Raw genomic sequence first — 24,754 nt, 5'->3', positions numbered from 1 at the left:
ATCTCTAACGTAGATTCCCTTCCCAAATTAAAATCTTTGATATTAACATACTTAGTAAGCATGCAAGCTAACAATCTGGCAGCACGCCGGTAGTCAATTTTCCTCGTATTCTGTCCTATATTTTCCATCGCGCCTACTAACACCTAACCCAAACAGGCACGTGCCTGGTGTCATACGGGCCACTTGTATGTACTGACCTTAGTGCATCAACGTCCAAGTAAGACAAGGATGTTCCGCAAATCTTTGGATTTCTTTTTGAATACGAAGCCACCCGCTTCGCCCCCGCTGCCAGTCAATAGAACTCGATTTAAAAACTCGATCTACTTTGTTTGACTTCCAATAACGTACAAAGCAAAGTCCTTAACATCTTAAGAAGAGCCAGTATAAATCGTATGTCTTGTAAGGCAATAAGACCTCCGTGCTCGAAAATACAAATTATAGTATATTCCCTTTGTTACATATTATAACGTTTTGCCGTATATGTAATATGATCAAAAAGTGTTTCACATCTATCAGTTGTTTTGGAGCTTCCCTAGTTCTTATGCGTCGCACCTGATCACCTGATTCGTTTTTGTATCTTTGGCCCGTTGGAGCAGCTTTACCTCCCGTTATTGGGGAGCCAGATTCAGCCATGTATGCTGATGTAAACTCCATTCCCATCCGCTGACAAAAATTTAGAAATTTAATAATTTTGTATTAATTTGCATATTTATTTTGTATACTATACCTTTCGAGTTTGTGGCTAGTAGAGGCAGTGACAGACCTTATACGTGCTCGTCTCTAGTCCTAATCAAATTGACAAATTAGACAAAAAAATTTTGACTATTTTCGGCATCGTGGTTAGTCAGAGTGCACTCGGGCTGACCATCCAGCAAATTATTCGTGTCGTCCACCTCCTCCAGAATCTCATTCGGTTCGGAAAAACTTAAACTTGCCATTTCTGATGTACCGAATTTTATATTTTCACGTCTATAAGAAACGATGATATATAACCAGGAGGAATGAATGGCTCGTCTTCATCTCCTTCTCTACTTGGAGGATGGCCCAGTTCTCTGTATGCACATCTGGATTCTGTTGGAGTGCCCTTGCATGGTCGGATTTCCCTTTTGTGAACCATATGCGAGCTCTGGGTCTTCCAGGAAGTTCCTCGAAAATCCGTTGTCTCACCTAATTACCAGCGCAATAGCCAGACTCTGGCCACCTCACTAAACTTTTTCGTTTGCTTGACAAACGCCCTGACCTTCCCTCTTAGATACGCAGGACCGATTACGCTTCGCATGGAATTTTCCAAATTTTCAGATCATCAATCCATGTTGAATGCTCCATTACAATATCCGGAGACCTATTATAAAACGTTTGGGTAAGTACTTATTATTATTAGTGGCAACGATTTCTTACCAATTTTTATAATTTTTACGTAAATTTGAATCAAATTTATTAAGTAATTGTTGATAAAACTTGATGTAACGTCCAAGATTTCTTATTTCATCCAAATAATCTTCACGATCAAGCTGAAACTCTGAATTCAAATCCGAAAGTTCCATTTGAAGCATTTTAATTTTTTGTTGGCAATTTCGTATGTGTTCGTTTTTAATATTTATCTCTTGGGCTATACTAGCATAATGACCTTGTAAAAGGTCTCGATCTTCATAATTAATACGGCTCAGAGCATTTGCTACGGCATTTAAGTGACGTTGAGCAGCAATTCGACGGGCTTTATGCTGTTCCTTAAGCTTTAAATCACCAACACGCTCACCTCCAATTAAGGTTTGTTTAATAAGATCAATACGGTTTCGTGCTTGCAATTGAATGTTCTCTTCTTTTGAATGAACAGGTAAGATTGACCTTGAGTTCATCGCTTCAGCATTGGTGATATCTGGGATTTCTTGGTATTTCTTATCATTAATTGAAACTTCTCTTAACTTCTCGTCACTTTTGAAATCAATCGTTTGTTGTGTTTCTTTCAGCATTCTTTTTAAATAAAGTATTTCATCATGATACTGTCGTAATTTGGCATCTTTGGGATCTTCGTTAATTGTCGGCTTATTTGCAATTTTCTTAGCTCTACTTGCGTAGCGCAGGGTCGTTATTGTTTCATCATAATTAATGTTTGATGGAGAGATGCAGGATATCATAAGGGTTTTTGTATTTCCTCCCAAGGAATCCTAAAAGTAAGGGGAAGTCGAAGCGATCGATAACAAAAATATCCAAAAGTATCCAATAAAATATTTAAGGCTTCGAATGCGTTTTGATGGTATTAACTTAACTTAAAGTACGGTACGGCGAGGGTTGAACTGTTTTGAAGCGGAAAAATATTAATTCTTTTGCAGTATGACCGCTCTTTTTACTAGTTCTTTGCCATTTTTGGAGGGCAAAAAATGCGGTCATACTCTGTAAACAAGCGGTTCTTTTGAAACTTAAGACACGTTCAACATTTGATGATTGGTTTAACGGAGATCGGATGATTGGACATGTGCTTTTGTATGCAAGAATGTATCGGTGTTCGGTTCAGTGGCCATATTACCCATCGAATCAGCCCATGATAAAGCAACCGAAATCCAATGGCAACCACAGCGACCTTGCAAATGTCGAAAGTTGAACAACCTGAGATGTGTGCTTTAATATCTGCGAGATTTCTTTTCCGAACATTATTGTTCATGGCCGGATCAAGAACTTGAAGTATGTTAAAGAGCTGCAAGTAAAACTGAGAGGTAAATCCTCGAGTACTTTGTTTGATAGATTTTTTTTCTTCATTGCATTAACTCAGCCTTCAGGAAGCCCCTAACGCCGTGCAACTTTATAGTATTTGGATTTCTCGTCAACGTACAGACCTTTAAGACATCGCTCACGAACAGCTATTTGCCTCTCTCTCAGAGCTTCGAAACGGTATTTTAATATAAATTCGAACGGATCAGATGTTGTGACACTTGAAGATATGAAGCTGAAGGCCAAAAAACTGTTCGCGACAGTGCCGTCGCCACTCAATAACAAATTGTTTGAGCAATTAAAATGTTTCTTGTGAGTTAAATCTCTAAAGCGAACAGTGTTTCTATTTTTTAATTTATATAAATTCAATTTAGTTCGCTTTAAAAATCCCTGCTGTTTGCTTTTTTTATTTGATTTTGATCGTTCACAATAAGTTTCCGGTTTCAACATTCAGCTTATCCGAGTACCCGAGAAAGGAAAAAAACAGAAAGCTCTTTTTTTTTGCTCCATTTCTATTTTTGTGGAGTTTTGCCACTAACTAAACTATTATGTTTCTTTATCCACTTTCTGCACGGCATCTTAAAAAAATGTTCATGTCATCGAAAATCAATGATTCAAGCTGCTTTAACAGAGCCACTGTTAAGTTAACAGCCGTAGCGCTCGCCTTCTTCGGATATTGGGTAATCGTTGGCAAGTTTAATGTGACAAAAAGTGTATAAATAATTAATAAGTGTTGTCGTGCGTCCCTTGTATTTGCTTTTAACGACTCCACATCTCTAGTTCCCGCCAAACAAAGGAAACACCCCTGGCCCGAGGCCGACAAGCAGATGCGAAGCACTACGTATGTTTTATTCTGCGTAAAGGTGAACTTAACCTTAATTTTAATTTCATTAAATTCCTACTCCTACTTTTCGCACGACAATAAGAACGCCCAATTTTGGCGGTTAACTTATCGATAAATATATGCCCGTACACACTTGGGCTCAAAAAACAACAGTATTTTCTCGTCGACACTTAATATACTAATTGCGCCTATCGATTACAATATTCGATCGTCGACATCCCCGACCCCGTGAAAAACCGCTTCTCTCAATTCAAAACTGCAAGTTTAAAGACGGATCGCATCATTGTCCGAGATAGGCCCCTTTACGGGCCCGAACACAACCCAGCCTAGCTCGGTTGCGGCCGCATACGGTCTCTCTCTGGCAATCCCAGACGACCATGATCCAGGTCGATGAGCAACTTCGGCACCATCTTGGTGTAAGGTTCCATCGGCAGGCGCGCATTCTTATGCACACCCTGTACATCCTGCCGACTTAACGTCTGCATCGGTGGGCTCAAGCTCGAAATGGCATACACGTTTCTCAGTACATGGCGAGTGGACTTCCCAACTCCACTTATTTTCAGACTTACTACGTGGTCTCTTTGGATGCCCTTCCTCTGAACCATTGGATATTTAGCTGTCGGCGCTCCCCTTGCACTCCCATATTCCTCCGTAGTTCGTCGTCAATCATCGTAACGGAGGATCCTTCATCAAAGAGCGCGTACGTATTTATCGTCCGACCGGCTTCGTACACCGCTACTGGCAGTATACGGAACAGAAGGCGGCCTCGCTCGGCCTCAACGCAGCTTAAATTCCTGTGCACGGGCGCATCCGCTTCCTGCGGTGCAGGATAGAAACTTTTGACTTTTGGATAGACTTTTGGATAGAGACCAGTTGGTAGTTCTTGGAGATTTTAATATCCCTGGTGCTATTTGGTGCTCGAATAATTCTACCAATACTCTCAATACACCTACACAACATGACTTTATCGCTGGCTTGTTTGACATTTCGCTGTCTCAAGTCAACCATGTTCGAAATTCCTTACAGCGCTTGCTCGATCTTTGCTTCGTCTCTGATCCTGCGAGAGTCTTTACTTAATATTTCTTAATAATTTCTAAAACTGGAGCTGCGTAAACTTATTAAGCTTAAACGGCTTATTAACCTTTATCTTTTAAGATGAAACGACGTTGAAAGTGCTGACTTGAAATACTCTATCCTATATACCCTTAGTTTTGTGCCACTCTATAGCCTCCTTTAAAATCTATTAGCCTTTAAGAGTCTCATGTGCAAATTATAATGGTTTGTTCAGAATAATCTCTAACGTAGATAGCGTAAACGTCCAATATTATCAGCGAGGCAAACTGAGTTTGGGCAAAGGGCTCATTGGACTACTAGGAACGTAAGACAAGGATGTTCCGCAAATCTTTGGATTTCTTTTTGAATACGAAGCCACCCGCTTCGCCCCCGCTGCCAGTCAATAGAACTCGATTTAAAAACTCGATCTACTTTGATTGACTTCCAATAACGTACAAAGCAAAGTCCTTAACATCTTAAGAAGAGCCAGTATAAATCGTATGTCTTGTAAGGCAATAAGACCTCCGTGCTCGAAAATACAAATTATAGTTACAGTTTCCCTTTGTTACATATTATAACGTTTTGCCGTATATGTAATATGATCAAAAAGTGTTTCACATCTATCAGTTGTTTTGGAGCTTCCCTAGTTCTTATGCGTCGCACCTGATCACCTGATTCGTTTTTGTATCTTTGGCCCGTTGGAGCAGCTTTACCTCCCGTTATTGGGGAGCCAGATTCAGCCATGTATGCTGATGTAAACTCCATTCCCATCCGCTGACAAAAATTTAGAAATTTAATAATTTTGTATTAATTTGCATATTTATTTTGTATACTATACCTTTCGAGTTTGTGGCTAGTAGAGGCAGTGACAGACCTTATACGTGCTCGTCTCTAGTCCTAATCAAATTGACAAATTAGACAAAAAAATTTTGACTATTTTCGGCATCGTGGTTAGTCAGAGTGCACTCGGGCTGACCATCCAGCAAATTATTCGTGTCGTCCACCTCCTCCAGAATCTCATTCGGTTCGGAAAAACTTAAACTTGCCATTTCTGATGTACCGAATTTTATATTTTCACGTCTATAAGAAACGATGATATATAACCAGGAGGAATGAATGGCTCGTCTTCATCTCCTTCTCTACTTGGAGGATGGCCCAGTTCTCTGTATGCACATCTGGATTCTGTTGGAGTGCCCTTGCATGGTCGGATTTCCCTTTTGTGAACCATATGCGAGCTCTGGGTCTTCCAGGAAGTTCCTCGAAAATCCGTTGTCTCACCTAATTACCAGCGCAATAGCCAGACTCTGGCCACCTCACTAAACTTTTTCGTTTGCTTGACAAACGCCCTGACCTTCCCTCTTAGATACGCAGGACCGATTACGCTTCGCATTGATGGGCTGAAACGCCATCCATATGATTTTTTTTTAAAATAAGTTTTATTATAAATGTTTCCTGTTATTCACTTTATTCTTTTAAGCCGGTTATTTTTCCGAATTGCTCCTTTTTATTGTTTGGACGAGATGTGCGAAAGTAGTTTTTGAGAACATTCCCGTTAAACTTCTCTTTTGATGTGTTAAAGTTGTCCTTTAAGAAAATATTTATGATTATTTATTATAAAAAAATATATATGTTCTATAATAATTAAGGAAATAAAAACATACTTACATGTTCAAAAGGTTGCTTTTCATCATTCCTAAATATTTTGGAAATGTTCTTAGTTTCTGTCGAGCTATATATTTGTTGATTATCAGAATTAAGATTAGCCGGTGGAAGTTTCAACAAATAGTTGTCTGGAATTTTCCAAATTTTCAGATCATCAATCCATGTTGAATGCTCCATTACAATATCCGGAGACCTATTATAAAACGTTTGGGTAAGTACTTATTATTATTAGTGGCAACGATTTCTTACCAATTTTTATAATTTTTACGTAAATTTGAATCAAATTTATTAAGTAATTGTTGATAAAACTTGATGTAACGTCCAAGATTTCTTATTTCATCCAAATAATCTTCACGATCAAGCTGAAACTCTGAATTCAAATCCGAAAGTTCCATTTGAAGCATTTTAATTTTTTGTTGGCAATTTCGTATGTGTTCGTTTTTAATATTTATCTCTTGGGCTATACTAGCATAATGACCTTGTAAAAGGTCTCGATCTTCATAATTAATACGGCTCAGAGCATTTGCTACGGCATTTAAGTGACGTTGAGCAGCAATTCGACGGGCTTTATGCTGTTCCTTAAGTTTTAAATCACCAACACGCTCACCTCCAATTAAGGTTTGTTTAATAAGATCAATACGGTTTCGTGCTTGCAATTGAATGTTCTCTTCTTTTGAATGAACAGGTAAGATTGACCTTGAGTTCATCGCTTCAGCATTGGTGATATCTGGGATTTCTTGGTATTTCTTATCATTAATTGAAACTTCTCTTAACTTCTCGTCACTTTTGAAATCAATCGTTTGTTGTGTTTCTTTCAGCATTCTTTTTAAATAAAGTATTTCATCATGATACTGTCGTAATTTGGCATCTTTGGGATCTTCGTTAATTGTCGGCTTATTTGCAATTTTCTTAGCTCTACTTGCGTAGCGCAGGGTCGTTATTGTTTCATCATAATTAATGTTTGATGGAGAGATGCAGGATATCATAAGGGTTTTTGTATTTCCTCCCAAGGAATCCTAAAAGTAAGGGGAAGTCGAAGCGATCGATAACAAAAATATCCAAAAGTATCCAATAAAATATTTAAGGCTTCGAATGCGTTTTGATGGTCTTAACTTAACTTAAAGTACGGTACGGCGAGGGTTGAACTGTTTTGAAGCGGAAAAATATTAATTCTTTTGCAGTATGACCGCTCTTTTTACTAGTTCTTTGCCATTTTTGGAGGGCAAAAAATGCGGTCATACTCTGTAAACAAGCGGTTCTTTTGAAACTTAAGACACGTTCAACATTTGATGATTGGTTTAACGGAGATCGGATGATTGGACATGTGCTTTTGTATGCAAGAATGTATCGGTGTTCGGTTCAGTGGCCATATTACCCATCGAATCAGCCCATGATAAAGCAACCGAAATCCAATGGCAACCACAGCGACCTTGCAAATGTCGAAAGTTGAACAACCTGAGATGTGTGCTTTAATATCTGCGAGATTTCTTTTCCGAACATTATTGTTCATGGCCGGATCAAGAACTTGAAGTATGTTAAAGAGCTGCAAGTAAAACTGAGAGGTAAATCCTCGAGTACTTTGTTTGATAGATTTTTTTTCTTCATTGCATTAACTCAGCCTTCAGGAAGCCCCTAACGCCGTGCAACTTTATAGTATTTGGATTTCTCGTCAACGTACAGACCTTTAAGACATCGCTCACGAACAGCTATTTGCCTCTCTCTCAGAGCTTCGAAACGGTATTTTAATATAAATTCGAACGGATCAGATGTTGTGACACTTGAAGATATGAAGCTGAAGGCCAAAAAACTGTTCGCGACAGTGCCGTCGCCACTCAATAACAAATTGTTTGAGCAATTAAAATGTTTCTTGTGAGTTAAATCTCTAAAGCGAACAGTGTTTCTATTTTTTAATTTATATAAATTCAATTTAGTTCGCTTTAAAAATCCCTGCTGTTTGCTTTTTTTATTTGATTTTGATCGTTCACAATAAGTTTCCGGTTTCAACATTCAGCTTATCCGAGTACCCGAGAAAGGAAAAAAACAGAAAGCTCTTTTTTTTTGCTCCATTTCTATTTTTGTGGAGTTTTGCCACTAACTAAACTATTATGTTTCTTTATCCACTTTCTGCACGGCATCTTAAAAAAATGTTCATGTCATCGAAAATCAATGATTCAAGCTGCTTTAACAGAGCCACTGTTAAGTTAACAGCCGTAGCGCTCGCCTTCTTCGGATATTGGGTAATCGTTGGCAAGTTTAATGTGACAAAAAGTGTATAAATAATTAATAAGTGTTGTCGTGCGTCCCTTGTATTTGCTTTTAACGACTCCACATCTCTAGTTCCCGCCAAACAAAGGAAACACCCCTGGCCCGAGGCCGACAAGCAGATGCGAAGCACTACGTATGTTTTATTCTGCGTAAAGGTGAACTTAACCTTAATTTTAATTTCATTAAATTCCTACTCCTACTTTTCGCACGACAATAAGAACGCCCAATTTTGGCGGTTAACTTATCGATAAATATATGCCCGTACACACTTGGGCTCAAAAAACAACAGTATTTTCTCGTCGACACTTAATATACTAATTGCGCCTATCGATTACAATATTCGATCGTCGACATCCCCGACCCCGTGAAAAACCGCTTCTCTCAATTCAAAACTGCAAGTTTAAAGACGGATCGCATCATTGTCCGAGATAGGCCCCTTTACGGGCCCGAACACAACCCAGCCTAGCTCGGTTGCGGCCGCATACGGTCTCTCTCTGGCAATCCCAGACGACCATGATCCAGGTCGATGAGCAACTTCGGCACCATCTTGGTGTAAGGTTCCATCGGCAGGCGCGCATTCTTATGCACACCCTGTACATCCTGCTGACTTAATGTCTGCATCGGTGGGCTCAAGCTCGAAATGGCATACACGTTTCTCAGTACATGGCGAGTGGACTTCCCAACTCCACTTATTTTCAGACTTACTACGTGGTCTCTTTGGATGCCCTTCCTCTGAACCATTGGATATTTAGCTGTCGGCGCTCCCCTTGCACTCCCATATTCCTCCGTAGTTCGTCGTCAATCATCGTAACGGAGGATCCTTCATCAAAGAGCGCGTACGTATTTATCGTCCGACCGGCTTCGTACACCGCTACTGGCAGTATACGGAACAGAAGGCGGCCTCGCTCGGCCTCAACGCAGCTTAAATTCCTGTGCACGGGCGCATCCGCTTCCTGCGGTGCAGGATAGAAACTTTTGACTTTTGGATAGACTTTTGGATAGAGACCAGTTGGTAGTTCTTGGAGATTTTAATATCCCTGGTGCTATTTGGTGCTCGAATAATTCTACCAATACTCTCAATACACCTACACAACATGACTTTATCGCTGGCTTGTTTGACATTTCGCTGTCTCAAGTCAACCATGTTCGAAATTCCTTACAGCGCTTGCTCGATCTTTGCTTCGTCTCTGATCCTGCGAGAGTCTTTACTTAATATTTCTTAATAATTTCTAAAACTGGAGCTGCGTAAACTTATTAAGCTTAAACGGCTTATTAACCTTTATCTTTTAAGATGAAACGACGTTGAAAGTGCTGACTTGAAATACTCTATCCTATATACCCTTAGTTTTGTGCCACTCTATAGCCTCCTTTAAAATCTATTAGCCTTTAAGAGTCTCATGAGCAAATTATAATGGTTTGTTCAGAATAATCTCTAACGTAGATAGCGTAAACGTCCAATATTATCAGCGAGGCAAACTGAGTTTGGGCAAAGGGCTCATTGGACTACTAGGAACGTAAGACAAGGATGTTCCGCAAATCTTTGGATTTCTTTTTGAATACGAAGCCACCCGCTTCGCCCCCGCTGCCAGTCAATAGAACTCGATTTAAAAACTCGATCTACTTTGATTGACTTCCAATAACGTAGAAAGCAAAGTCCTTAACATCTTAAGAAGAGCCAGTATAAATCGTATGTCTTGTAAGGCAATAAGACCTCCGTGCTCGAAAATACAAATTATAGTATATTCCCTTTGTTACATATTATAACGTTTTGCCGTATATGTAATATGATCAAAAAGTGTTTCACATCTATCAGTTGTTTTGGAGCTTCCCTAGTTCTTATGCGTCGCACCTGATCACCTGATTCGTTTTTGTATCTTTGGCCCGTTGGAGCAGCTTTACCTCCCGTTATTGGGGAGCCAGATTCAGACATGTATGCTGATGTAAACTCCATTCCCACCCGCTGACAAAAATTTAGAAATTTAATAATTTTGTATTAATTTGCATATTCATTTTGTATACTATACCTTTCGAGTTTGTGGCTAGTAGAGGCAGTGACAGACCTTATACGTGCTCGTCTCTAGTCCTAATCAAATTGACAAATTAGCCAAAAAAATTTTGACTATTTTCGGCATCGTGGTTAGTCAGAGTGCACTCGGGCTGACCATCCAGCAAATTATTCGTGTCGTCCACCTCCTCCAGAATCTCATTCGGTTCGGAAAAACTTAAACTTGCCATTTCTGATGTACCGAATTTTATATTTTCACGTCTATAAGAAACGATGATATATAACCAGGAGGAATGAATGGCTCGTCTTCATCTCCTTCTCTACTTGGAGGATGGCCCAGTTCTCTGTATGCACATCTGGATTCTGTTGGAGTGCCCTTGCATGGTCGGATTTCCCTTTTGTGAACCATATGCGAGCTCTGGGTCTTCCAGGAAGTTCCTCGAAAATCCGTTGTCTCACCTAATTACCAGCGCAATAGCCAGACTCTGGCCACCTCACTAAACTTTTTCGTTTGCTTGACAAACGCCCTGACCATCCCTCTTAGATACGCAGGACCGATTACGCTTCACATTGATGGGCTGAAACGCCATCCATATGATTTTTTTTTAAATAAGTTTTATTATAAATGTTTCCTGTTATTCACTTTATTCTTTTAAGCCGGTTATTTTTCCGAATTGCTCCTTTTTATTGTTTGGACGAGATGTGCGAAAGTAGTTTTTGAGAACATTCCCGTTAAACTTCTCTTTTGATGTGTTAAAGTTGTCCTTTAAGAAAATATTTATGATTATTTATTATAAAAAAATATATATGTTCTATAATAATTAAGGAAATAAAAACATACTTACATGTTCAAAAGGTTGCTTTTCATCATTCCTAAATATTTTGGAAATGTTCTTAGTTTCTGTCGAGCTATATATTTGTTGATTATCAGAATTAAGATTAGCCGGTGGAAGTTTCAACAAATAGTTGTCTGGAATTTTCCAAATTTTCAGATCATCAATCCATGTTGAATGCTCCATTACAATATCCGGAGACCTATTATAAAACGTTTGGGTAAGTACTTATTATTATTAGTGGCAACGATTTCTTACCAATTTTTATAATTTTTACGTAAATTTGAATCAAATTTATTAAGTAATTGTTGATAAAACTTGATGTAACGTCCAAGATTTCTTATTTCATCCAAATAATCTTCACGATCAAGCTGAAACTCTGAATTCAAATCCGAAAGTTCCATTTGAAGCATTTTAATTTTTTGTTGGCAATTTCGTATGTGTTCGTTTTTAATATTTATCTCTTGGGCTATACTAGCATAATGACCTTGTAAAAGGTCTCGATCTTCATAATTAATACGGCTCAGAGCATTTGCTACGGCATTTAAGTGACGTTGAGCAGCAATTCGACGGGCTTTATGCTGTTCCTTAAGTTTTAAATCACCAACACGCTCACCTCCAATTAAGGTTTGTTTAATAAGATCAATACGGTTTCGTGCTTGCAATTGAATGTTCTCTTCTTTTGAATGAACAGGTAAGATTGACCTTGAGTTCATCGCTTCAGCATTGGTGATATCTGGGATTTCTTGGTATTTCTTATCATTAATTGAAACTTCTCTTAACTTCTCGTCACTTTTGAAATCAATCGTTTGTTGTGTTTCTTTCAGCATTCTTTTTAAATAAAGTATTTCATCATGATACTGTCGTAATTTGGCATCTTTGGGATCTTCGTTAATTGTCGGCTTATTTGCAATTTTCTTAGCTCTACTTGCGTAGCGCAGGGTCGTTATTGTTTCATCATAATTAATGTTTGATGGAGAGATGCAGGATATCATAAGGGTTTTTGTATTTCCTCCCAAGGAATCCTAAAAGTAAGGGGAAGTCGAAGCGATCGATAACAAAAATATCCAAAAGTATCCAATAAAATATTTAAGGCTTCGAATGCGTTTTGATGGTCCTAACTTAACTTAAAGTACGGTACGGCGAGGGTTGAACTGTTTTGAAGCGGAAAAATATTAATTCTTTTGCAGTATGACCGCTCTTTTTAATAGTTCTTTGCCATTTTTGGAGGGCAAAAAATGCGGTCATACTCTGTAAACAAGCGGTTCTTTTGAAACTTAAGACACGTTCAACATTTGATGATTGGTTTAACGGAGATTGGATGATTGGACATGTGCTTTTGTATGCAAGAATGGATCGGTGTTCGGTTCAGTGGCCATATTACCCATCGAATCAGCCCATGATAAAGCAACCGAAATCCAATGGCAACCACAGCGACCTTGCAAATGTCGAAAGTGGAACAACCTGAGCTGTGTGCTTTAATATCTGCGAGATTTCTTTTCCGAACATTATTGTTCATGGCCGGATCAAGAACTTGAAGTATGTTAAAGAGCTGCAAGTAAAACTGAGAGGCAAATCCTCGAGTACTTTGTTTGATAGATTTTTTTTCTTCATTGCATTAACTCAGCCTTCAGGAAGCCCCTAACGCCGTGCAACTTTATAGTATTTGGATTTCTCGTCAACGTACAGACCTTTAAGACATCGCTCACGAACAGCTATTTGCCTCTCTCTCAGCTCTCAGAAACGGTATTTTAATATAAATTCGAACGGATCAGATGTTGTGACACTTGAAGATATGAAGCTGAAGGCCAAAAAACTGTTCGCGACAGTGCCGTCGCCACTCAATAACAAATTGTTTGAGCAATTAAAATGTTTCTTGTGAGTTAAATCTCTAAAGCGAACAGTGTTTCTATTTTTTAATTTCCCTCCATCTTGGCTTTCGAAATATATAAATTCAATTTAGTTCGCTTTAAAAATCCCTGCTGTTTGCTTTTTTTATTTGATTTTGATCGTTCACAATAAGTTTCCGGTTTCAACATTCAGCTTATCCGAGTACCCGAGAAAGGAAAAAAACAGAAAGCTCTTTTTTTTTGCTCCATTTCTATTTTTGTGGAGTTTTGCCACTAACTAAACTATTATGTTTCTTTATCCACTTTCTGCACGGCATGTTAAAAAAATGTTCATGTCATCTGAAATCAATGATTCAAGCTGCTTTAACAGAGCCACTGTTAAGTTAACAGCCGTAGCGCTCGCCTTACTCCGGATATTGGGTAATCGTTGGCAAGTTTAATGTGACAAAAAGTGTATAAATAATTAATAAGTGTTGTCGTGCGTCCCTTGTATTTGCTTTTAACGACTCCACATCTCTAGTTCCCGCCAAACAAAGGAAACACCCCTGGCCCGAGGCCGACAAGCAGATGCGAAGCACTACGTATGTTTTATTCTGCGTAAAGGTGAACTTAACCTTAATTTTAATTTCATTAAATTCCTACTCCAACTTTTCGCACGACAATAAGAACGCCCAATTTTGGCGGTTAACTTATCGATAAATATATGCCCGTACACACTTGGGCTCAAAAAACAACAGTATTTTCTCGTCGACACTTAATATACTAATTGCGCCTATCGATTACAATATTCGATCGTCGACATCCCCGACCCCGTGAAAAACCGCTTCTCTCAATTCAAAACTGCAAGTTTAAAGACGGATCGCATCATTGTCCGAGATAGGCCCCTTTACGGGCCCGAACACAACCCAGCCTAACTCGGTTGCGGCCGCATACGGTCTCTCTCTGGCAATCCCAGACGACCATGATCCAGGTCGATGAGCAACTTCGGCACCATCTTGGTGTAAGGTTCCATCGGCAGGCGCGCATTCTTATGCACACCCTGTACATCCTGCCGACTTAACGTCTGCATCGGTGGGCTCAAGCTCGAAATGGCATACACGTTTCTCATTACATGGCGAATGGACTTCCCAACTCCACTTATTTTCAGACTTACTACGTGGTCTCTTTGGATGCCCTTCCTCTGAACCATTGGATATTTAGCTGTCGGCGCTCCCCTTGCACTCCCATATTCCTCCGTAGTTCGTCGTCAATCATCGTAACGGAGGATCCTTCATCAAAGAGCGCGTACGTATTTATCGTCCGACCGGCTTCGTACACCGCTATTGGCAGTATACGGAACAGAAGGCGGCCTCGCTCGGCCTCAACGCAGCTTAAATTCCTGTGCACGGGCGCATCCGCTTCCTGCGGTGCCTTCTCTCCAGGCTATTTATGGCGAGCTGCTGGTTCGCCTCGTGGTCCCTGTAACCGTCTCGTGGCAAAGACCTCCTGTCCGGGCTGTGTCTGGAAACCGCTGACTGCTGGTTCCCTCCGTTGTGGCGATTGTACCCACCTCGTTGCTGCGGCCTTTGCTCATCTTCAGCGCCATGCAGCAGACGGTGGCGAAACTTGCGACAGTCATTAATCTGGCACTCACTATGCACATTGCAGGATCTAGTCATGTGCCCACTTCGTAAGCATGAGAAGCAGAGCCTGTGCCTCCTCACAATGCTCCACCCGGTGCCCGGTGCCGAAGTTCCAATAAATTCCTTGCAGTTCGTAACTGCGTGTTGTCCTCCACAGATTCGACAGCATCCGAGCCGATCATCCTGTCGATCGCATTTCTTGGCGTCGATATGCTGCTCCGAGTTCACCGCGTTGTTCAGCTGACTGATTATTAGCTGCTCCGGTGGGCCAAAACTAAAGCGCAGCTGCTCCATGGCGGCGCAGACGTTCCCTGGATGAATCAATAGCAACTTCACTGCGTCGCGAGCATCATCCTTCAGCGCCTTCAACAACCTCTGATTGTTCTCCAAATCCGTGCAGTTATACGCTCGTGTTGTCTCCGTGAACACACAGCTGAAGATCGGCCACTCCTCGGGCAGCCCTCTAAATATAGGCAGATCAGGGAGCTTTCCTGGATTCCATTTGACGTCATTATAGTGGGGGATCCGACAAGTGGCGGTAATGTGAATCCATGCGCTGTCTGCGCAGTGCTTGTTGTGAACGGCGCCCCACTGTAAGGTGGCGGCAGCGTGCAGGACGCGCTGTACCCAGGGCACCGACCCGACCCCGTTACATGAGGTCTCCTCGTTTGATGTCGCTGATGGCGGACCGCTCCAAAATGGCGGCTGCCCTGACGCGAGACAACTGCATTGGCGCGCAATTGGCGGTACGCACGCTTCCCAGGGTCCTAACCTGCTGCAGCTTCTTTTCCAATGCTGCAATCCTCGCCAGGAGATCCAACGTGGGATCCTCTCTGGCATTGACACGACTGACGCTGTCTGCGTCTCCATTACGTCGCTGCCTGCGGATCTTTAACTGACGCTGTCTGCGTCTCCTTGTCGCTGACTGCGACTCAACTTATTCGGCTCTGACTGCGCTCCTCTACGTCGCTGCCTGCGACTCCACGACTGATCCTGTCTGCGCCTCCATGTCGCTGACTGCGACTCAACTGTGGTCGGCGCTGATTGCGCTCCTCTACGTCGCTGCCTGCGACTCCACGACTGACGCTGTCTGCGTCTCCATGTCGCTGACTGCGACTCAACTGTGGTCGGCGCTGACTGCTCTCCTCTACATCGCTGCCTGCGACTCCACGACTGACGCTGTCTGCGTCTCAATTACGTCGCTGCCTGCGACTCCTCAACTGACGCTGTCTGCGTCTCTATGTCGCAGACTGCGACTCAATCCACACGTGGGGCGCCGCCCGCGCTCCCAAGCTGCTCCTGCAGTCTCCCTCGGAATGCGAATAAAAGGAATTGTCGGGCGTCCCTTGGATTTGCCTTTAACGGCTCGACATTTCTAGTTCCCGCCAAACAAAGGCAACACCCCTGCCCCGAGGCCGACAAGCAGATGTGAACCTTGAACTTAACCTTAATTTTACATTTCATTAAACTCTCACACGTGCTTACCGCAGTGTGTCCTCCTACTTTTCGAACGACAATAAGAACGCCCAATTTTGGCGGTTAACTTATCGATAAAAGTATGCCCGTACACACTTGGGCTCAAAATCCATCAGTATGTTCTCGTCGACACTTAATATACTAATTGCGCCTATCGATTACAATATTCTATCGTCGACAAGTATAATTCTTTAAACAGCCAATCCATTTTCTGGGGTTTAAAATATGGATATTTCTACAGAAAGGTTCACCGCGGGCAAAAAATTAAAATATCTTTAAAACGAGTATTTTTAACATGGTTGGTTACCTACAAAAATGGTCAGATTCATCAATATTAATAAAATTTTTTTGTATTTTAAAGTCAAACAAAATTCATTATTAAGATAATTCATTGCATAATTCATTAAAACTAATCGCATTTATTTTTCATCACGCTTCGCTGAAATCAGAGCTTGAACTGTCATTTTGCAAATGTGACTTCTATTTTTGTTACTTTTGTCGTATGCGAATGCAGTACATTAAGGTGAACATCTTGAAAACGATCGACCGACCAATCTTAACCAAACTTTTTGTCGTGTTCAGTGAAGCATATGTATTGGTATACATTCAAACACATTTGAAAACAAATCGTTAAGCGTCTGGTTTGCAGACGAAATATGTATATATATGAAAAGAAAGTTTTCGTTGAGTTTGTGCGAAAGCACAACGAAAAGCGCTCAACAGAAAACGCAAATTAAGTCAGGAAGATTCTCTTGCTCAGAGCGAGGGGAGAGAGTATGAACATTTTAGGTTGTGCTCGCAACGAGAGCGCAAAAAGAAAACCGGTCGACAGTTATTTGCGAGCTCTAGATTTTGGATATATGGAACGGTAAAACTGTCATATGTATATTCTACAGATACTGGAATTTTTAATTATAATATACTTAATGTATATTTCCTAGGGCCGTCAGCCGATAGGGTGCACAGGGGGATCAACGGATGACTGTGTCATCTGCCGTAACTGTGTACACCATCGGTAGTGCGACTATACTCTCCAAGCGAGGGCGGCTGGAAGCAGGTCCCCAGTCGAGGCTCGACCGGGGATGCTGACCAATTGTAGTCGGGCGGACTTAGGCAGTCTTTAAGTAGCCTCCCCTCAAGTCAGGTGTGTGATGCGACCCGTGCACACTGGCTTCCAGGTTCGCAGCTGAGGGGTAATTCCAAGCTGTGTCTGCACGGAGCCTTCCCAGGGCCAGGCAACCCTGGGTCGTAAGTGGCCTTGCCGCAGTTTTGGGGCGAAGCTGCGGTCAACCTGTCTTCAAAGCCCCAAACCCCCTCTGGCCCGCTGCGCTGCCAGGTCGAGCAAAGCGGGCGTTCATGATATGCAATGAATACCACAAACCGAGCTTCGGAACTCCTGGGAGAGGATAAACCCCAACAACTGTCAACGAAGGACGAGAAGGAGATGCAGAGGCCGAGACTAGTCGCTGCATCTCACATTGTATCGGAGACCGACGAAGAAGAGTCGCAATCCGAGGGGAGGGCGAGTAGCACTCCCCAATCGAAACACACAGGTGGGGCTCAGCTGAGCACCACCTAAGAGTTAGCGAAAATGTCTCACCATCAGAGACTAGCGAGGGTCAACAGAGCCCGCTTCGTTCTCGGCAAGATAGCCAAGAACGAGGCTGAGGGCAAAACTGACCCTCGGGATGCCGAGGACAAGGCCAAATTCCTTGCGGAGATCGCGGAATTTGAGCAGTACAAAGCGGCAAACCCGGCGGCGTTCCAGCCCTCGAAGGCAAAGCGAATTCGCTCACAGGAAGTGAGGGCTGGCCCTAAGATTAGGCTAGTCCACGCCAGGGAGATCCCAAGGAGACCCAGAGCTCGCATCTGGTTACCAAAGGTCCAAACTGACCATGCTAGGGTGATCGCCTGTCTGAAGGCTCAGAACCCAGACATACATACGGAGGACTGGACCATCCTCAGAGCAGAGCAGGAGATGAAGGCGAGTCAGCCTTTCCTCCTGCTGATCAACCAGCGCTGTCTGCCCCAGCTGGAGGCAACGGACCACAAGGTCAGGTACGGCACCAGGAAGGCCAAGATTAAGGTCTTCCTGGCCGAGCCGGACGAGATTCTGGAGGAGGTCGATGACACCAACAAATTGTTGGACGACATGGTCATCGACGACAAATCTCCGGACGCCACCCCCACTAACATCGATGTCGAGAATCGTGCAGATTAACCTGAAGCGCAGCTCGCACGCTTCAGCTAATCTCACGATCCTTCTAAGGGAGAGGGATATCGACATCGGTCTAATACAGGAGCCTTGGACCAGGGACGGGCAAGTCGCTGGATTGAGAATCCAAGGATACACACTACTGTGCACAAACTCGAATGGTAGGTCGAGAGCTTGCATTGTAATTAAGAATCACTTTAATGCTTTTCACTGTCCCAATCTCAGCACACCTGACCTAGCAGTGGCCAGATTCGTGGCGGCGGATGGAAGCGGAGTCACCATATCATCTGCGTACATGGCCCATGACGAGCCGGCCCCGCCTGAGCCGGTAGTCAAGGTGGTGCAATGGGCGGAAGTGATGAAGACGACCCTGGTGCTCGGGTGTGATGCGAACGCAAGACACACGCCCTGGGGGAGTTCGGAGACTAACGAAAGAGGTGAGTCACTCTTTGACAATATTATATGTAGAAATGTAACGATATGCAATAAAGGTAATACCCCGACCTTTATCTTTCAGAGCACGGAAAATTTTCAAGGTTGGGAAGAGGTGTTAGACCTCACATTACTTATAGAACAAAATAATTACAAGGTCGAGAACTGGAGGGTATCAACAGAACACTCCTTCTCAGACCATAGATACATTTTCTTTGATATAACGACACCAGTTAAGAAACAGGTGTCAAGGAGAAACCCCCGTAAGACGGATTGGAACAATTTCAGCGAAATTGTCCGATCTAAAGTAAACGGCAGGAGGATCAAGACAATATCCACTGCAAAGGCACTCGACAAGGAGGTTGAGGACCTAACGAATATTCTGAACAACGCCTTCAAAGAGACTTGTAAGCTAACATTCTCGAAGAAGCAATACCCACCGTGGTGGACAAAGGAATTAAGCGAGCTCAGGAAGAGCGCGAGAAAGTCCTTTAACCACAGCTATGCAACCCGGGATTAGGGATCATGCAAAGAGGCACAAAAAATTTACAAGAAGGCAGTATACAAGGCCAAGAAAGGGTCGTGGCAAAACTACTGCGAGTCACTGGAAAGCATAAAGGACACGGCGAGAGTCAGCAAAATCCTCGCCAAAGGTCACATAAGCCCTAAGAGTGAGCTCGGTACCCGAGGAGGGAACGAGCTCTCAAATGGATACACCTACGGAAGACATCATTACCACTGAGCGTATCCAGTGGGCAATAGATTCTTTCGATAAGTATAAAAGCCCGGGCCCAGACGGCTTAATACCGGCAATGCTACAATCAGCTAAGGACAGTATTTGCAAATGGCTAAAAGCCATTTACGAAGCTTGTTTAAGACTGACGCACGTCCCACTGCTGTGGAGAGAGGCTAAAGTCATTTTTATACCGAAACCGGGCAGAAGGGGGCACATCCTAGCAAAGGATTATAGACCGATAAGTCTCACCTTCTTCACCCTGAAGACACTAGAGAGACTCCTGGACGTCCACATCCGAGAGTCTCTAGAAGGGCATCAACTCTCGGATGCGCAGCATACGTATCGCAGAGGAAAATGTACGGAAACAGCGCAACACGTAGTTGTACATCATGTCGAGAAGACATTACAACACAAACAATACACGATGGCAGCCTTCCTAGACATCGAAGGCGCGTTCAATAACGTGAACCCCGACTCTATCCTGGACTCCCTCAACTTGCTAGGTATTGAGAGAGGCATCAGAGAGTGGATCGGAGTCATGCTAAAGAGCAGGACGATCACAGCCGAACTGAGTGGCACTCACCTCACGCGGACTGTGAAGAGAGGCACACCTCAGGGCGGGGTACTATCGCCCCTACTCTGGCTCACAAATATGAACGCCATATTGACAGATCTCAATACGGGTGGAGTCATAGCAGTTGCATACGCGGACGACGTAGTACTGCTAGTTTCAGGACCATACCCTGACGTTATTAGCGAAATAATGACGGGTGCGCTAGGTCGATTAAACAAATGGGCAAAAACCTGCGGACTAGGTATCAACCCCACAAAAACGGAACTTATGCTCTTCACGCGAAGAACTAAGATACCACCCTTCAACATGCCCAGTATCAACGGCATGGAGCTAAAACTTTCGGAGCGAGCGAAGTATCTAGGAGTTATTCTGGATAAAAAGCTCTTATAGAAGGATAACATTGCAGAAAGAGTAAGGAAAGCAAGCATCGCATTCTACTCCTGCAGGAAAATGTTTGGGAACAAATGGGGACTGCACCCAAAGATAATTTTATGGCTCTACACTGCAGTGGTACGACCAATTCTTACATACGGAGCCCTAGTATGGTGGCCGGCACTAACTAGGGCTTACAGCAGAACGAAGCTGACACGGATGCAACGGGCAGCGAGTGCGGGGGCCGTGGGTGCAATGCGCTCATGCCCCGCGGCTGCCCTCAACGCCATCCTGGATATAATGCCGATAGAGCTGTTTGTGAAGGACACTGCGGTACAGAGCGCAGTAAGTCTGAAGGCGAGCAATTGCTGGAGGGACTACGGCGCCGGGCACGGCAAGATCCTTGGGAGCAGCGGCATTAACACAGACGTTAAGACCGACTACATGATCGCGGAAATGAAATTCGGGAATGCATTCTCGACATCATACCCATCAAGGGAAGACTGGAGTAGGGGCAGAGTAGTAGTGGAGAACGAGGTGTCCCTCTACACCGATGGCTCAAAAATGAGCTGCGGCGTAGGGGCTGGGATCTTCGCTGAAAATTGGAGAATTGAACAGGCTTTCAATCTCTCTAACTCAGCGACGGTCTTTCAGGCTGAGTTACTAGCCATAAGGGAAGCAGTCGAACTTTCCTTAAGGCAGGACCTCAGGGGCAAAAGAGTTCGAATCTACTCGGATAGCCAAGCGGCTATAAAATCCCTATCTGCCGTGAAAACGAACTCACGACTAGTGGCAGAATGCAAGAAGGCCCTTAATAGACTTGCCGACAAAAATAAGGTACAAGTAACTTGGGTACCGGGACACAACGAGATCCCAGGAAATGAGAAGGCAGACGAACTAGCCCGTGCAGGCTCGGCAGGGCTAAGCTCTGACTTCGAATTACCGATCTCCCTAAACGCGATCCAGACAAGGATCCATGACCACTTTAGGCAGATAGCTAATAAAGAATGGCAAGGCAAGAGTGATCACAGAAGGTCAAGGGAATGCTGGCCGAGGTACGACGAAAAACGAACCAGGGAACTGCTATCCAACAGCAAACGGGATATCAGCAGGTTCACGGCACTCACCACGGGACATTGGGCGATCGGTTCGCACGCAATGAAGCTGGGACTGCCATACAACGCAATCTGTAGAAGCTGTAAGCAACCTACAGAGCAAGAGACACCGGAACATCTGCTCTGCTTCTGCCCAGCGCTAAACTATATCAGATTTCGCCACTTTGGTGCCTACCAGTTGGAGTCACTGGGAAACATAGGAAAGCTGAAAGTTTCGGCAATCCTAGGTTTCCTGGCTGACTCTGGATGGTACTGATAGTGTATAACAACAACAAACAGAGGGTGTGGAGCAAAAAGGAGCTTAGCTCTAATTGGAGGCCCCAGAAATGGGCCTCACCACTGCAACCTACCTACATACTTCCTAGTCCTTTTACAGAAAATTAGGCTCCTACAGATCGTTTTTTTAAGGAGTGTGAAATATTGCTATGGATGATCGCCTAAACCATGCAAAAAATAAACTGTAATAATAATTAATATTAAATAAAAAAAAAACAAATCATACAATTTCTTTACACTGACAAAAAAAAATTATACATCCTTAAAATAAGGCGGGACCAAGACCATTTTTCTCAAAACACTTTCATTTTACTATAATAAAGTTGACTAAAAAATATATATAATCATAATAATATTCATTCGTTTTAAAGATATTTATTAATGCCACAAAATGTGGTCGGTCGCCCCATAGTGCAACAGTAAAATTGATTATATTATGTACGGATATATTGAAATGATGGACGTAATATGTCCACATTGTAATGCCGCTAACTATCCGGGTGAAATGCCCGGAAATGCATATTTTGTGCATGCATTGTATTCATAAATGTTCGGTATATCTCAAAAGTCTAAGCACTTTTTCAGTCATTCGGCAATGTGGTAAAAAAATGTATATGACACAAGTCGTTTCCAAAAATGCAGGTGGATTATATTTTCTTGAATGCTTCTGACGGTACAAGCAAAACGTTCGTTATGTCATTGATGCATCTTCGGAAATTGCAGCTACATTATTAGAAGGTGGTTGGACTGCACATTCTGCATTAAAATATGTCATCTTTCCAAGTGAACGGACGTGTTTTTTTCTTGCACTCTCGTTTTGTGTTAAAGTTTGAAAATAACCACCGGGGTTTTTCTATTTTGTTTTAATAACTTCCCGTTCACTTCGCGTGTGCATGCAGCTATTATGATTTGTGTTTATAATTGGTTTTACTTCCCAATTTAGTTGTCTGCTAGTGCTAGCTTTTGCATATTTTGCATTCCTTTTTATGCCTTCTTCGTTTAGCTTTTGTTTGCGCCGTCGCAACAGCTAAACGTTTTTGCTATTTATCTCCCACTCTCTCGCTTTCACTTTGCTGCTGCACTTCTCATCTTATCTGATCTCACACGCTCTTATCTTCATAGCTCTGTTGTTTTTTGTTTCCTCTTTTTTTAAAGTACAAGTACAGTGGTAAGTCTTTAAAAAGTCCTTAAATATTGTCTGTTTCGCCAAAACCTGCAAAAAGGCTATTTCTGCAGGTGACCTTACCATCAATTTAATAGCCTTACGCTATTAAAAGAGTCTCCTAGGCGCAAAAAAACAGCTACCTTCAACGGGCTCTCAGCAGCAGCCTTCCTCGGCACAGCCCTCGACCTCAGCATTAATTCCAAGAGTGCTAAGATCGAGCGCTAAAAAAGACCCGACTGTGCAGCGGGAGTGCCCGTACCACCGGTAATTTCTGTTTTGTCCCCCGGGGGGTCACAAATTTTGCCCCTCAAAGTCCCGTGTATACCGATATATCTGCCCTGGGTGTTAGGCCCTTAGGCAGAAAACCAATCCGCCTTGCCAAAAGCCCTTTAGCGGCTCTCCCCTGATCAAACATCGGAAGATGTTCTCGCCTTTATACAAGGCAACACCAGAGCCGATAAAATAAAGATTAAGGTGGAGAAGTTTAAATTTTCTTACGCTTGGGATATTTCATCTTTCAAAATAAATGTCCCTAACGATCTCTTTAACACTATTTGCTCTCTTAATTATGGACAGAGTACATTGTTGTTAAGGAGTTCGAGGCGAAAAAAAGAAAAAGCGGCCTGTAGGAATAACTCTTCCCAGGCCTGATCATGCCACTGCGCCTTCTGCGTCTTCCAATCCCGACCCAAAAAACTAACCTACTCCCTACGTATTTCTTATCAGAATGCAAGAGGCTAACGAAGTAAGCTTTCTATCTTGTATTCTGATAGTCTTTCGTTTGCATCTCAGGTTATTGTGCTCACAGAAACCTGTTTAATGCCGGAGATTCTGAGCTTCGAAGTTTTTCTAGCTGTGTTCACAGTATATCGGCTAGATCGCCCTGTCAGACGCGGGGGTGGAGTTCTTATAGCGGTAGACTCCTTACTCACGTCAGTATTATTAACCTTCTAGGAATGCAACGATGCTGAATTCCTCTGTGTGAAGCTATCTATCAAAGGTAGCTCCATTTTTATTACCTGTTCCTACATACCTCCATTCTCGGAACTCCTTATTTATTGGAATCACCTTTCCGCTATTTAGATGGTTTCTAGTAGGCTTTTGGATAGAGACCATCACCTTTCCGCTATTCAGATGGTTTCTAGTAGGATAGAGACCAGTTGGTAGTCCTAGGAGATTTTAATATCCCTGGTGCTAATTGGTGCTCAAATAATACCACCAATACTCTCAATACACCTACACAACATGACTTTATCGCTGGCTTGTTCGACAGTTCGCTGTCTCAAGTCAACCATGTGCGAAATTCCTTACAGCGCTTGCTTGATCTTTGCTTCGTCTCTGATCCTGCGAGAGTCAGTTTAGCAAGGGTGACGCCTCTGACGGAGACCGAAGATCCTTATCATCCAACTTTCGATGTGACTCTTGATATTGGGTGTGAAGTACAGAATATTTCTGACCGTTCAGCCAATAAAGTCCTATGTTTTCACAAAACGGACTTTAAACGGCTGAATAATTTTATAAACGAGTTCAGTTGATCCGATCTATACAGTGTT

General features: G+C 42.7%; 2 protein-coding genes and 2 long non-coding RNA genes across 15 annotated transcripts in view; all 4 read right to left on the bottom strand.

Annotated features, from left to right (window-relative positions):
* Positions 1–422: 422 nt before the first annotated feature.
* LOC147644555 (uncharacterized) lies at positions 423–1,093 on the bottom strand. The gene is made up of 2 exons (XR_015270336.1): positions 728–1,093; positions 423–663 (listed from the first exon to the last, which is right to left on the bottom strand). It is a non-coding gene; the product is annotated as an uncharacterized LOC147644555 (long non-coding RNA).
* Positions 1,094–1,948: 855 nt separating this feature from the next.
* LOC110185478 (uncharacterized) lies at positions 1,949–5,511 on the bottom strand. Of its 2 annotated transcripts, none has more exons than XR_015270334.1 (2): positions 5,442–5,511; positions 1,949–2,165 (listed from the first exon to the last, which is right to left on the bottom strand). It is a non-coding gene; the product is annotated as an uncharacterized LOC110185478 (long non-coding RNA). The 2 variants fall into 2 exon arrangements; XR_015270335.1 differs by lacking the exon at positions 5,442–5,511 and adding an exon at positions 2,525–2,659.
* Positions 5,512–6,051: 540 nt separating this feature from the next.
* LOC110185461 (osmotic avoidance abnormal protein 3-like) lies at positions 6,052–11,266 on the bottom strand. Of its 2 annotated transcripts, XM_086826717.1 has the most exons (5): positions 10,555–11,266; positions 10,380–10,490; positions 6,515–7,281; positions 6,269–6,458; positions 6,052–6,187 (listed from the first exon to the last, which is right to left on the bottom strand). In XM_086826717.1, exons 2-5 carry the CDS (start codon positions 10,479–10,481, stop codon positions 6,068–6,070), a joined length of 1,179 nt encoding a protein of 392 aa, XP_086682843.1. In that variant the 5' UTR covers positions 10,482–10,490; positions 10,555–11,266; the 3' UTR covers positions 6,052–6,067. The 2 variants fall into 2 exon arrangements, with proteins under 2 accessions (XP_086682843.1, XP_086682842.1); XM_086826716.1 differs by lacking the exons at positions 10,380–10,490; positions 10,555–11,266 and adding an exon at positions 7,641–8,658.
* The window catches only part of Kif3C (Kinesin family member 3C), a 41,538-nt gene continuing 27,877 nt past the window's right edge, over positions 11,094–24,754 (bottom strand). For all 10 annotated transcript variants that reach the window (XM_086826695.1, XM_086826697.1, XM_086826700.1 and 7 more), the window contains 3 exons: positions 11,627–12,393; positions 11,381–11,570; positions 11,094–11,299 (listed from right to left, as the gene is read on the bottom strand). In XM_086826695.1, the coding sequence (XP_086682821.1) occupies positions 11,180–11,299; positions 11,381–11,570; positions 11,627–12,393 (1,077 nt within the window). In that variant the 3' untranslated portion in view covers positions 11,094–11,179. The remainder of the gene's footprint in view (positions 11,300–11,380; positions 11,571–11,626; positions 12,394–24,754) is intronic.

The sequence above is a fragment of the Drosophila serrata genome, unplaced genomic scaffold (genome assembly GCF_035046125.1).
Source record: "Drosophila serrata isolate PLE 108 unplaced genomic scaffold, ASM3504612v1 contig_160, whole genome shotgun sequence".
Lineage (NCBI taxonomy): Eukaryota > Metazoa > Arthropoda > Insecta > Diptera > Drosophilidae > Drosophila > Drosophila serrata.
Note: the sequence above shows the minus strand (reverse complement) of the source record. Positions and strands in the feature narration are given on the sequence as shown.